Source organism: Tricharina praecox (genome assembly GCF_024521635.1).
Source record: "Tricharina praecox strain CBS 144465 chromosome Unknown BZA05scaffold_1, whole genome shotgun sequence".
NCBI lineage: Eukaryota > Fungi > Ascomycota > Pezizomycetes > Pezizales > Pyronemataceae > Tricharina > Tricharina praecox.
The window spans coordinates 1,861,304-1,872,162 of NW_026250403.1; the positions used below are offsets into that span (position 1 = coordinate 1,861,304).

General features: G+C 57.2%; 6 protein-coding genes across 6 annotated transcripts; 4 read left to right on the plus strand and 2 right to left on the minus strand.

Annotated features, from left to right (window-relative positions):
• Window positions 1-708, plus strand: BZA05DRAFT_470118 (uncharacterized protein). The gene is made up of 2 exons (XM_051487882.1): window positions 1-382; window positions 463-708. Exons 1-2 carry the CDS (start codon window positions 280-282, stop codon window positions 690-692), a joined length of 333 nt encoding a protein of 110 aa, XP_051344484.1. The 5' UTR covers window positions 1-279; the 3' UTR covers window positions 693-708.
• Window positions 709-1,033: 325 nt separating this feature from the next.
• Window positions 1,034-1,935, minus strand: BZA05DRAFT_382679 (uncharacterized protein). The gene has a single exon (XM_051482143.1). The coding sequence runs from the start codon at window positions 1,782-1,784 to the stop codon at window positions 1,197-1,199; it is 588 nt and encodes a 195-aa protein (XP_051344485.1). The 5' UTR covers window positions 1,785-1,935; the 3' UTR covers window positions 1,034-1,196.
• Window positions 1,936-2,241: 306 nt separating this feature from the next.
• On the minus strand, window positions 2,242-3,733 carry BZA05DRAFT_16259 (histidine phosphatase superfamily). Its single transcript, XM_051479101.1, has 2 exons — window positions 3,533-3,733; window positions 2,242-3,474 (listed from the first exon to the last, which is right to left on the minus strand). Exons 1-2 carry the CDS (start codon window positions 3,545-3,547, stop codon window positions 2,410-2,412), a joined length of 1,080 nt encoding a protein of 359 aa, XP_051344486.1. The 5' UTR covers window positions 3,548-3,733; the 3' UTR covers window positions 2,242-2,409.
• Window positions 3,734-5,533: 1,800 nt separating this feature from the next.
• On the plus strand, window positions 5,534-6,336 carry BZA05DRAFT_382686 (uncharacterized protein). Its single transcript, XM_051482144.1, has one exon. It carries the CDS (start codon window positions 5,656-5,658, stop codon window positions 6,160-6,162), a length of 507 nt encoding a protein of 168 aa, XP_051344487.1. The 5' UTR covers window positions 5,534-5,655; the 3' UTR covers window positions 6,163-6,336.
• BZA05DRAFT_382687 (pseudouridine synthase) lies at window positions 6,328-7,612 on the plus strand. The gene has a single exon (XM_051482145.1). The coding sequence runs from the start codon at window positions 6,444-6,446 to the stop codon at window positions 7,431-7,433; it is 990 nt and encodes a 329-aa protein (XP_051344488.1). The 5' UTR covers window positions 6,328-6,443; the 3' UTR covers window positions 7,434-7,612.
• Window positions 7,613-9,263: 1,651 nt separating this feature from the next.
• Window positions 9,264-10,455, plus strand: BZA05DRAFT_16288 (uncharacterized protein). The gene is made up of 2 exons (XM_051479105.1): window positions 9,264-9,896; window positions 9,961-10,455. Exons 1-2 carry the CDS (start codon window positions 9,360-9,362, stop codon window positions 10,342-10,344), a joined length of 921 nt encoding a protein of 306 aa, XP_051344489.1. The 5' UTR covers window positions 9,264-9,359; the 3' UTR covers window positions 10,345-10,455.
• The last annotated feature ends 404 nt before the right edge of the window (window positions 10,456-10,859 follow it).

The following is a 10,859-nucleotide window of genomic DNA, read 5'->3' on the forward strand; positions in this document are numbered from 1 at the left end:
CCCCTCCGCTGCTCAGCTCAGTCGACTGTGCACAAAACCCGGTCCTCCTGCTCCTGCTGCTCATATTCCGCAGCCAGAAATCCACTCCAACCCACATCACACCGCATCCCATACGAGAGAAACCAACCCATAGAAGCCAAAATTGATTTCCCCTCCCTCCTCGAGCAGCAGCAGCAGCCCCGGCGGTCTTCGCGCGCCAGCACCACCAGCAGCAGCAGCACCACCACTACCACCAACTGCGCCACCACCACCAGCATCAACAGCAGCACAGCCCCCGCAATGTCAGACAAGCACATGCTCGACATCGCGCACGCGGCCGAAAAGGACCTGAACAGCTACGACGCCAAAGTCGGCCACCCTCGACGCAACAAGAGCGATTCCAGTCCTCCCCCCCTCCCTTCCCCCCACCCCCTTTCTTCCCCTCCCCCTTTTATCCACCCAGCTGACACTGCTGCTGCGTAGCCAACGAATCCGGCGTGGACAAAGGCGTAGAGAACAAGTTCTCGGGCGCGCACGTGACGTACGGGGCCGCAAGCACGGGCCGCGTCATCCCCGCGCAGGAGGGCGGCGATCAGATCGGGAAGGGAGGGGGCAGGCCGACCGTAGATAGGGACTTTGAAGGCCCTGGCGGGCCGGAGGATAAGGCTGAATTGGCGAGGAGGGAGAGGCCCGGGGATGATAGGGTTGAGTAGGTAGCTGGCGTGGGGTAGGGGTGGGGGTATTGGAGGGAGGAAATGGAAAAACTTCAATTGTTTGATTAATTGTAAGAGGGTGGTGATGGTAAAAAGTCGGGGTGATTGGTGCCGAAGGTCGACGGGAGTATGTACTACCACTCAGATTTATATCAGTCAAATAATACAGATTTACTCTGGTATTTTTTGTTCTCCCTATATTCTCACATCTACGGTAACGAAAAACATTATGTAGTGTAAAGATAAGCGTACTAAAAACTATGGGATGAGTGGTACGATCTACAGAACGTGACTTTGCGAGAACGTAAATTCACTTTCTACGGCAGCGAAAGGATAATACAAGCAAGTCCTTGTGTAAGAGAGCATATGACGGAAGAAGAGTAATCAATTGAGCAGATGGCATAACTAGATGAAGCAGGCATAACCCCCAGTACCCTTCCTATCCACCCGTTCCAGCAGTTCGACCAGTTCTACCAGCGTCCTCTCCGCATCCCCTCCAGCGCCTCAAGCGTTAGTGATAACAGCCCTCAACTTCGCATCAAAGATGAAGACACCCTCGGCCCTGGTCTGCCCATCCTCGCCCCTCCTGGAGCAAGCATAGATGACCTCTTCAGCGGCCCTCGCAAGCGCCTTACAAGCCATGCCCCACCAGAACGTTCCGCAGAGCTGGATGCGGGCGGATTGGTGTGTCATTTCGTGGTCGCAGCCGTTTCCTCCTCCTCCGGGGTTGCTCTGCACGCACAGCGTGCTCTTCCCCAGCGAGAGCTTCATCTTGTTCGCCGCCACCTGCACGTGCTTCGACAAGGGCGAGCCGCCGTTCGTCTCGCACTTGATGAACGCGTACGGCACTGCCGCCGACGCCGTGAGCGGCGAGATGCTGTCCGCGAGCGAGGCGTCAGAGAACGCCAACTCGTCGTCGAAGATCGTTGCCACAACCGAGGGTGGGGAAGTCGGGTGCGTGAAAACGGAGCGCGCCGCATGGTCAGCGGGGCTGACGGAGAGCGAGGCCTTGTCACCGCCGGCGGGAAGGCAGACGGCAGTAGTGAAGAGGAGAGCCGAAACGGCGAGGAGGGTGGTGCGGAGAAACTGCATTTTCGTTGTCGTTTGTATCGTGGGTGTTCGTGAAGAGTGGTGGAGTCGTGGAAACGAAGGTGGTATTTGAAGGGGAAGGTGGTGTGGGGAGAACGAGTGGATGTTGTTGTGTGAAGGAGGAGGGGGAGGTGAAGGAGGAGGTTTGTGTGTGGGGGGGGGGGGGGGGGGGGGGGGGGTCGAAGGAAGTTGCAGTTCCGGGTGTTGGCCTTAGAGGAAACGGGTGTTGGCCCAACACGTGTGATCGTGAAATCGCACAGCATCTGAGTGATGGGAGAGTGCATGAGGTATAATTGACAAGATCGGATAACTGAAGCACATCAATTACTCGAAAGGCAACGACACTGGACACGGGCACGAAAATATCAAACGGCGAGCACAATAAGATGTAGCACAAAACACCAACCGGAAAACCAACGAATCAACCCGATAGCAACAACACCCACAGAAGAGAAGAAAACACAAGTTCCTGACCCCGCCAATACCCGGAAAGAAGGAAGAACGTAAGGAAGGAAGCACAAAATCATGAAAACACGCATAGCATAGCCCCCCGTGCGCCAGATGTTCGACCTCTACTTGATACCCACTACCATCCTCCATTATGCCGTGACTCGTAGATCCCAGCCACTCAACTCCTGACCTGCAACTTCTTGACGCCATTGACGAGATTGCCTCCGAGCGCGGCCTCCATCTTGAGCCTCTCGATGACATCGGCCGGGTGTCCGCCCATGATCATGCCGTTTCCATTCTTCGCACCATCCGGTCCCGCGGCATCCAGATCCTCGTCGATGCCTTCATCGTCGTCGTCGTCACTGGTGCTATCGTGGCTGGCAGCGCGACTCGCAGCGCCGCTCCTACTGCCGCCGAAGTCCCTTCCAGCCTTCATCACGTGCCCGCCCATCATGCTGCGATCGCCGTCGAACTCGTGATTGCAGCCGTCCACACATCCGCCGAACTTGCGCACGCCCCACACCGACGCCTTGAGCGCCACCACGCGGTTCGCCGGCGGACACTTGTACCGCAGCTCCTCCTGCTCCCGCGAGTACCCGCTCCACGTCCGCAACTCGGTCTGCAAGTCGTACTTGTGCTGGTCGTTGAGCTTCATGACGACGAAATCGCAGTGGTCCACGTTCCGCAGGTCCTCAAAGTACTCGACCGAGTAATGGTACCACTTCATGAGAAAGATCCTCGTCATGAGCCCGTGCGTGACCAGCACCAGAACACTTGGAAAATCCTCCTCAGCAAACTGCCTCCACAAGCTCTCATTGAAGCCCGAGACACGGTCATACGCGTCAGCGGCGCTCTCCCCATTCGGGATGCGATAGAAGAAATGTCCGTAGGCGGCGCGCTCATGCCACATTCTCGCCATCTCTGCCTGACACGGCTGGAAGTTCCCAAAGTCCTGCTCACGGATCCTCGGCTCCTCGTAGACGCGGATGCTGCCGGAGTTCGGGTGCTCCTTGAGCGCGGGCGAGGACAGGATCCCCAAAGTCGTCTCCCGTGTCCGCGTGTACGGCGACGTGATCATCTGTAAAGTGTCGGAGGGCCGCAGAAGCCGCGCGAGCTTGTCGCCCGCCGCGAGCGCTTGCTCTTGGCCCACGGCTGTCAGTGGTACTCGGTGGTCTGGCACTGTCTGGTGGATCGTCCGGTTCTCGTTGCCGACGCTCTGCGCGTGCCGGCAGAGGATGATTAGCTGTGCGGGCGGATGGGTTAGCTGGTGCATGGCGGCGCAGGGTGGGCGGGGAACGCACTCTGGGCTTGCCCATGATTGCTGACTGTGTCGTTGCAATGGAATTGGGTGGTGATCCGCGGCGGGTGTGGGGATTGGAGAAGCTCAAGGATGGACGTCGGGGTGGTGGGGCTAGAAGTCTAGGTTTCCGTGCAGCGAAGCGAGTTCTTAAGTTGCTTTGTTTTCGCCGGAGAGAAGGAGAGGTCGGCAGAGGCTTGATGCAGCCCGGTGGCGGAGGTACGGTGGGGGTGACGTGGACAGGGGGTTATATATTGATTGTGGAAAGCTCTTTTCTTTTTTCTCCACAGCGATCACCAGAGCGTTGATTGGGCAGCGGCAGGGCTGAGAGCTGAGAGCTGAGCGCGCGATTGTGTGTGTGTGTAGAGCAAGGCAGGGTGGATGGAGATGTTCAGCAGCAGCAGTTGGATGTTGGTTTTTGCGTGGCAGCGTTTGCCTCGTGACGAATCAAGTTGTCAGCGGCCCTGATTGGCCGGGTCGGGGTGTGGGGCAGCGGGGAAATTCCGTGCCAGAGAGTCAGAGACACCCCACGGCGCCTACAGAATTGAAGTAACCGGTTGGAGCTGGGCCGGGACCTTTGCTGCAGGGCCCATGTAGACAATAGAAATAGAGCTGGTACTCTAGTTACATAAGGACGTCCCGCTCGAAGGGAACCTAGAATATGCTTATTCGGACAAACGGTTCTCTACAAACGAGCATGAAGCTGTAAAACACGGGCCCAAGGCCGACCGCGGGCCACAGTCACAGCTTGGACGAGGTAAAACACTGGTAAGTAGCGAAAGATGCGTCCGTTCGCTTCCCAAAGACCCCAATATCCCAATCATAGGTATCAAGGAAAAAACCAGGTAGATACACCTTATGTATCGCACAACACCCCTCTGCTGCCACTTCGAAGTTGGAACACCTCCTGCATCAACAATTGGGGCGCTGCTCGTCGTGAGAGATCCGTAAACTCCCGTTGACCGAGCTTGGTGCGATGCCGGTACAGACTCTAGGAGTTCGGCATGCGAGTATGAAGCGTCGTCATCCAGGCCCGGATCCCTCCCGCCGCAATTCAATGCGAGACCTTATGGGACAAGGCTCCCAGCTGCTCGCGAAGCCCGCAAAACCCTACTGATGTTGAAGGAAGAGAACCAGCTTACGACTTGCTCCCAAGCAACACCATCCCCCTCCGAACCCCGCCAAGATCATACCTCCAACAGCAGATCCCTTCCGAATCATTCAAACAGTCGTCCGGGCAGTTGTGACCAGGAGTTTGTCGTTGAGGGGCTCGAGAACGCCCGGGGGTGTCTATGCCAATCGTCGAAGTCTGTGTGATGCGCGCCGTACTCGTGGTGGACAAGGCAGGAATCGTTGGTAAAGAAAGGATGTGGTTCCTATTGTTGAAAGACTTCCATGTGAGCTGATGTGGGGCGCGGTGCGAGAATGATGAGTGGCTGCCGTTGTCGTTGTCGTCGTGATGATGGAGGCCAAGATATCTATCACATGCTGTATGTGTCACCCATATGGATTATCAATTAATCAACGATATCACCTAAAATCTACCACATCTCCCAGTTCCGCAAGCAGCCAAGGCCGTTCTGGAATTGTGCTTCTCCAGTTGCTGGCATATGTAACTCGATACGCACGGAAATCGCTCCACCAATTGCAGAGTACAATGTGCATAGTAGTACTCTACAGACCTCAGGTCATCATCATCCGCATCACTGTGCTCCCAAGCCCTCGTGCCTCACTCCTGCCGCCGTTGTGCGTGGGTAGGGTACATACGCGCCGCAGGGACACAGAAAGCCTCCAGTTGGTGCTTGGTGCTTGGTGATCTCATACTCCAGAGTAGATACACACACAGAAAAGCTTGTATCGGTCCCAACAGCCAATCCCCACCGCCAATCAGCGGGGCTACCGTCACTGTGGATGTGGTGGTCGTGCGAGCAGAAGAAGAAGAAGATGAGGAGGAGAGAGAAAAGAATCATCATCATGATCACTACTCCGACCCTCGCGGAACAAACCGCCCTGAAGGTTTGGGTCAGTCCTGGCACGTGCACTCGCCCTGCCGATCCGGACCCTGGCCAGGCCCGAGATAACGCGGGCAGAAAAGTGCAACTCACGCCAAGCACTCGCTTTGTGCGCATGCCGCACGCATATGATACATCTGTGCAGATTCGCCGGGTTTCTGGCACTTGCATATCGCATGGCGAGTGGTGGACCAACATCGCACGAGAGACGCACACTCTGGTTCGATATGTTCTGATCCTATGCGCCGTCTGCTTCTTCCCCTACGGCGTTGGCTCGAATCCGTCCATCTCCGAAAGCCAACTGCAGCTGCTGCCGTCGCGCATCCCTCACCACACCTCCACCATCCCGCTCTGCCTCTGCGCCCAATCACCATGGCCTCCCCGCCGCCGCCCCCACAGCCCACGGACTATGCGGCCTGGGACACCCCGTCGCTTATCGCCCGCATCCACAGCCTCGAGGCCACTCTCTCTGCCGCAAACCCGAACTCGTCTGTTCCTCACCCCACCCCACGCACCCCCGCCTCACCCGACTGACACCACCACGATGACAGCAAACCCGCAACCACCAAGCCGCGCAAAGCCTCACGGGATTTCGATTCCTCGCGCTACTCTACCCGTCTGATCGCGCTGAAGTTCGCGTACATCGGCGCACCGTACGGCGGCTATGAGTACCACGGCAACGACACGGCCCTACCCACCGTCGAGGAAGTGCTCTTCTCTGCGCTGCTGAAGGCGCGGCTCGTGCCCACGCAGCCCGGCCACCCACAGCCCACATCGCCCGAGGCGTGGCCGGGCGACGACGCCGTCGAGTACTCGAAGTGCGGGCGCACCGACCGCGGCGTCTCGGCGTTCGGCCAGGTGGTCGGCGTGCGCGTACGGAGCAACCGGCCGCTGCCTGCGAGCATGGACATCGACGGGCAGGAGGAGGGAGAACCAGCGCCGTTCGACGACATCGCGGACGAGATGCCGTACACCGCGATCCTGAATCGGCTGCTCCCACCGACGATCCGGATACTCGCGTGGGCGCCCAACCCGCCCGCAGGGTTCTCGGCGCGCTTCAACTGCCGCGCGCGACACTACCGCTACTTCTTCACGAACCCGATGCTATCACCGACGAACCCCGGCGGCGCGCTCGACATCGCCGCGATGCAGACGGCTGCACAGTACTTCCTCGGCAGCCGCGACTTCCGCAACTTCTGCAAGCTCGACCCGGCGAAGCAGATCGACAACTTCTCGCGCGACATCCTCGAGGCGTCGATCGAGGAGCTGCCATCGTCGAGCGGCGATGTCACATCCGCGAAAACGTACTACTTCAACCTCAAGGGCACCGCGTTCCTGTGGCACCAGGTGCGGCACATGATGGCGGTTCTGTTCCTGGTGGGCCAAGGGCTCGAGAAGCCCGAGATCGTGCGCGACATGCTGGACATCGCCCGCTTCCCGACGAAGCCCATGTACGAGATGGCCGAGGACCGGCCGCTCGTCCTGTGGGACTGCGTTTTCCCCAACGACGACTTGAGGTGGCTCGTCGCTGATGATGGCGATCTGAGAGGCGCTCTCGCGGATACGACATGGATGGGCTGGCATGAGAAGAAGATTGATGAGGTCCTCGCTGGGCAGCTCGTTGGCCTCGTGCGCAGGCAGCGGGAGGAGAGTGAGATGTCGCCTGTGCTCCAGAGGAAGAAGAGGAAGGCCGCGAAGCCGGGACATGTACTTGTCTTGGGCAGTGGAGAGGCTGTCCTCAGGGGGAAGTATGTGCCCATGAAGGATAGGAAGAAGATGAGGCCTGTGGCGGAGATAAATAAGAGCTTTATTGAGAGGAAGGGCGATTGGAGGGAGAGGAGGGAGCTGAAGAGGAAGAAAGACGAGGAGGAGGAGGAGGAGGCGAGTGAGTAAAAGTGCTTTCTGGCGTTTCGGGCCAGGAGGGAATTAGAGCAGTGCACATAGAGGTTCACTCGATGTAGATGCTGAATATGGGTTGCACACATTCACAGCAGGTCGGGTTTGAGGTCGCCATTCGGTAGGCTAGACAGGCGGTATACGGCAATAGATTGATATTCTCTCTCACACACTCATACCTATATTGACCACCCTCTTGCATACGAAATCAAACGAGCTTCATCATTCTTCCTTTCAATACATACATTTAACTCAAGCGCCGCCGAGTTACTCTACTCTACTAGGTAGTTGGAGCATATGTAAGCGAAATCCACCACCACCCCCAGCATCCTTTTCTGGTTCCGGCTCGGAACTCGCCCCGCCTTATACCTACCGTACTTACTCTATATTCGCGACGTGGACCCACTCAACTTTATCGTAACTCCGCAAAACACGAAACATGGAATAAACATCCTGCATCGTATCCTGTGCAGTGCAGTGCAGTGGGGACAAGAAAATGCCTCTTTTTTACCTGTGGGGTACCGAAGTACCCAGCCCAGCCCGGTGGGTATGCACCGAAGGCTGAAGGCTGGAGCATGTGTCCGGATACCTATGCTCTCCTAGGTATTCCCTGCGCATGTAGCAATGTAGCGATGCAGCGATGGCGATGGCAGCCTCACCCCCCCCCCCCCCCCCCCCCCGCCCCCCCGCCTTCAAGCTTCCAGGCAGCACTCGCAGCCTCTCAGGCCAGCCAACCAGTCAGCCAGCCTCCAGGCAACCGCATCGCATCTCAGGAGAACAAAAAAAAGGTGTTCACCGGCCACGGCCCCCGACTCGCACGCCGTATATACTCGCCGTAACTACTCGCCGTACTCGCCGCCACACGTTTCACCGGGCGGGGCACACACACTAATCAGCGGGTAGACATGCACGGTATGTAGATGTAGAGAACATGAAACGCTGCGCACCCCTCAGGGAGGCATGCTCACACTGCGCAGCTGTCGTATGTGTGTGTGTACCGGTATGCATAGAGTATGCAGAGCAGAGCAGAGCAGATGCGTGCCTGGATCTTACCACACCGGGATAGAGTAGCCACCGGGATAGCCACCGGGACAGCCACCGGGATAGCCACCAGTGAGGGTAGGGGTGGAGTGATTACGTGTGAACCTACGGTGACTGTCGGAGCTGGCCGGACGGTACTCTATGTAGGTACTTTGGTACTCTATGGTGCTGAATCGAGATGAAAGCGAAACATCAAGCCTACGGGAGAGCGCCATACTACTCTAGAGACGGACAGACAGACGGACAGACAGACGGGATATTCCCAGCGCAGTGATCCTGGACTCCTGGACTGCTGGTGCGAGATAGGCTTTTTGCCTGCCTGCCTGCCAAACCTTGGGGGGAGCATTGAAATTTGGCGAGGGTTGGCGGGAGTGGATGGGGTTATACGGGTTCTCATTGGCTCTCCGGTGACGGGGGGAAGGGGGGGAGTGTGAAATGCATGTCAGATCAGCTCGGGTAGGTAACCGCCGTATATGGGCGGCCCCAACGATGGGCCGGCCATGGGTCATCGCAAAGTTTCTGGATGGGCGCTGAGGAGGCAACGATTGGATGGCAGCGAGTGCAGAGGGGAACGGTTGGACTGTATATAAGGGACCTTTGAAATTCCTCAGGGTGATATAATCTTATAATTTTCCACTGTTGACTGTAGACTGCCCCCCTTTGTAGCGTAGCCACTGTCGTTCTTTCCATTGGCTGCTTGCTAGACCGCTATACTTCCTTCTTTGTTCTTTTATATCTACCTTAGGTCCTTGACGGATTGTTCTTCTCTACCAACTAACTACTCGGATACCTCTTCCTTCACATTCATTCATTCCTTCATTCGCTCGTTCATTCACTCACTCACTCAACAAAGTCACTCCTTCGAAGAACAAATCCATCATCATGCACGCCTCCACCCTCCTCCTCGCCATCCTGCCCTCGCTGGCGACCGCCCACATGGCTATGTGGCACCCGTCAGTCCTCGACTTCAACGGCGACGGGTACACTGCGGTGACCCCTCTGTCAGGAAAGTCGTTCTCGCAATGGTGGTTTCACGGGATGGCCAGCGCCTCCATGCCCAGCGAGGTTTTTTCCCTCCCGGTCGGCAAGTCCGTTACCGTCGAGGCCTCGTGCAACAAGGACTTCACCTCGTGGGGCTCGCAGGGCGACGGCCAGAACGCCTGTCCCGACGACACCCCCTCGCTCCATGCCGGCACGCCGGTCGAGGCCGGACAGCTCCTGGGATGCGGCCTCGCTATCGCCTACAAGTCCAAGTTCACGGACGTCAAACCTGAGGACTTCGCGGTCTTCTCGGTAAACCATCAGTGCGTCAAGCAGCTAAAGACTACTTTCGACGTCCCGAAGGTCATGCCCAAGTGTCCCGATGGAGGGTGCATCTGCGCTTGGTTCTGGCAGGGACAGTCGAGTGCCGATGAGATGGTTCGTTCCCTTCCCCCAACCCCCCACTCCCACCCCGCTCCCAAGCTAACGGCAAGACCAACAGTACATGACCGGCTTCCGCTGCAACATTTCCGGCGGCTCGAGCACTGCGTCCATCTCCTCTCCGAAGGCGCCCAAGTACTGCCCGAGCGGCGGCTGCGTCTCCGGTCCCAAGCAGCCCATGTACTGGGCCAACGACAACTCGAACATCGCCTATTCCGGCGACTACTACCAGAAGCCGTCGTACAACGCCAAGTGGGGCTTCGCCAACGGCGCGCAGAACGACATCGTCAGCGTTGGAAAGGGCAGTCCAACGGCTTCCACAACCCTCGCCACCGTCACCCGCAAGCCGAGCGTTACCAACACTAGCAAGTTTGCGATCCCCACGAAGGTCGTCGATAATTGCACCTGGAAGGACCACTGTGCCGGTGCTACTTGCGTATGTTGATCCGAACTCCCCCGAGATGGGTACTGGTTCCCGTACTAACAGTCAGCAGAAAACCTACAACGACTGCAGCGACGACCTCGACTGCAAGAGTGGCGTCTGTGCCAAGTGATTGTCTCCGAACCCGAGCTGAGCTTGAGGTGGAGCGCCGATTGTCGACATGTGGAGGGTGTACTTTTATTGCGATTTGGTTGGCGGGCGTATGGGATGGACATACTTTGTTTTCACAAAATAGACGGGCTGGATTGTAATTTTAAAGTGCCGAGGTGAAATCTTGATCTTCTGAGGTTGATATCAGTCAGTCGTGAGGTGGATATATCCAACCAAAGCACAAGTATCTTGAACCATAGCACTGTCACTCTCACCAGAATCGTTTGGACACTGTCATCCGGAAGAGATTCAAACGCGATGGTTGTTTGTCTTCTACCCATAAATCAGGTAGCATGGGCAGAATAAAGCCATAGAAGGTTCCAACTTCAGTCCAGTCAATGCTAACTTTCCGGTGACAATTTTAACCA

Coding starts and splice junctions, on each gene's coding strand:
- BZA05DRAFT_470118 (XM_051487882.1), top strand. CDS start 280: ATGTCAGACAAGCACATGCTCGACATCGCGCACGCGGCCGAAAAGGAC. Junction 383..462: donor ACGCAACAAGAGCGATTCCA/GTCCTCCCCCCC, acceptor GCTGCTGCGTAG/CCAACGAATCCGGCGTGGAC.
- BZA05DRAFT_382679 (XM_051482143.1), bottom strand. CDS start 1,784: ATGCAGTTTCTCCGCACCACCCTCCTCGCCGTTTCGGCTCTCCTCTTC.
- BZA05DRAFT_382686 (XM_051482144.1), top strand. CDS start 5,656: ATGCCGCACGCATATGATACATCTGTGCAGATTCGCCGGGTTTCTGGC.
- BZA05DRAFT_382687 (XM_051482145.1), top strand. CDS start 6,444: ATGGACATCGACGGGCAGGAGGAGGGAGAACCAGCGCCGTTCGACGAC.
- BZA05DRAFT_16288 (XM_051479105.1), top strand. CDS start 9,360: ATGCACGCCTCCACCCTCCTCCTCGCCATCCTGCCCTCGCTGGCGACC. Junction 9,897..9,960: donor AGTCGAGTGCCGATGAGATG/GTTCGTTCCCTT, acceptor CAAGACCAACAG/TACATGACCGGCTTCCGCTG.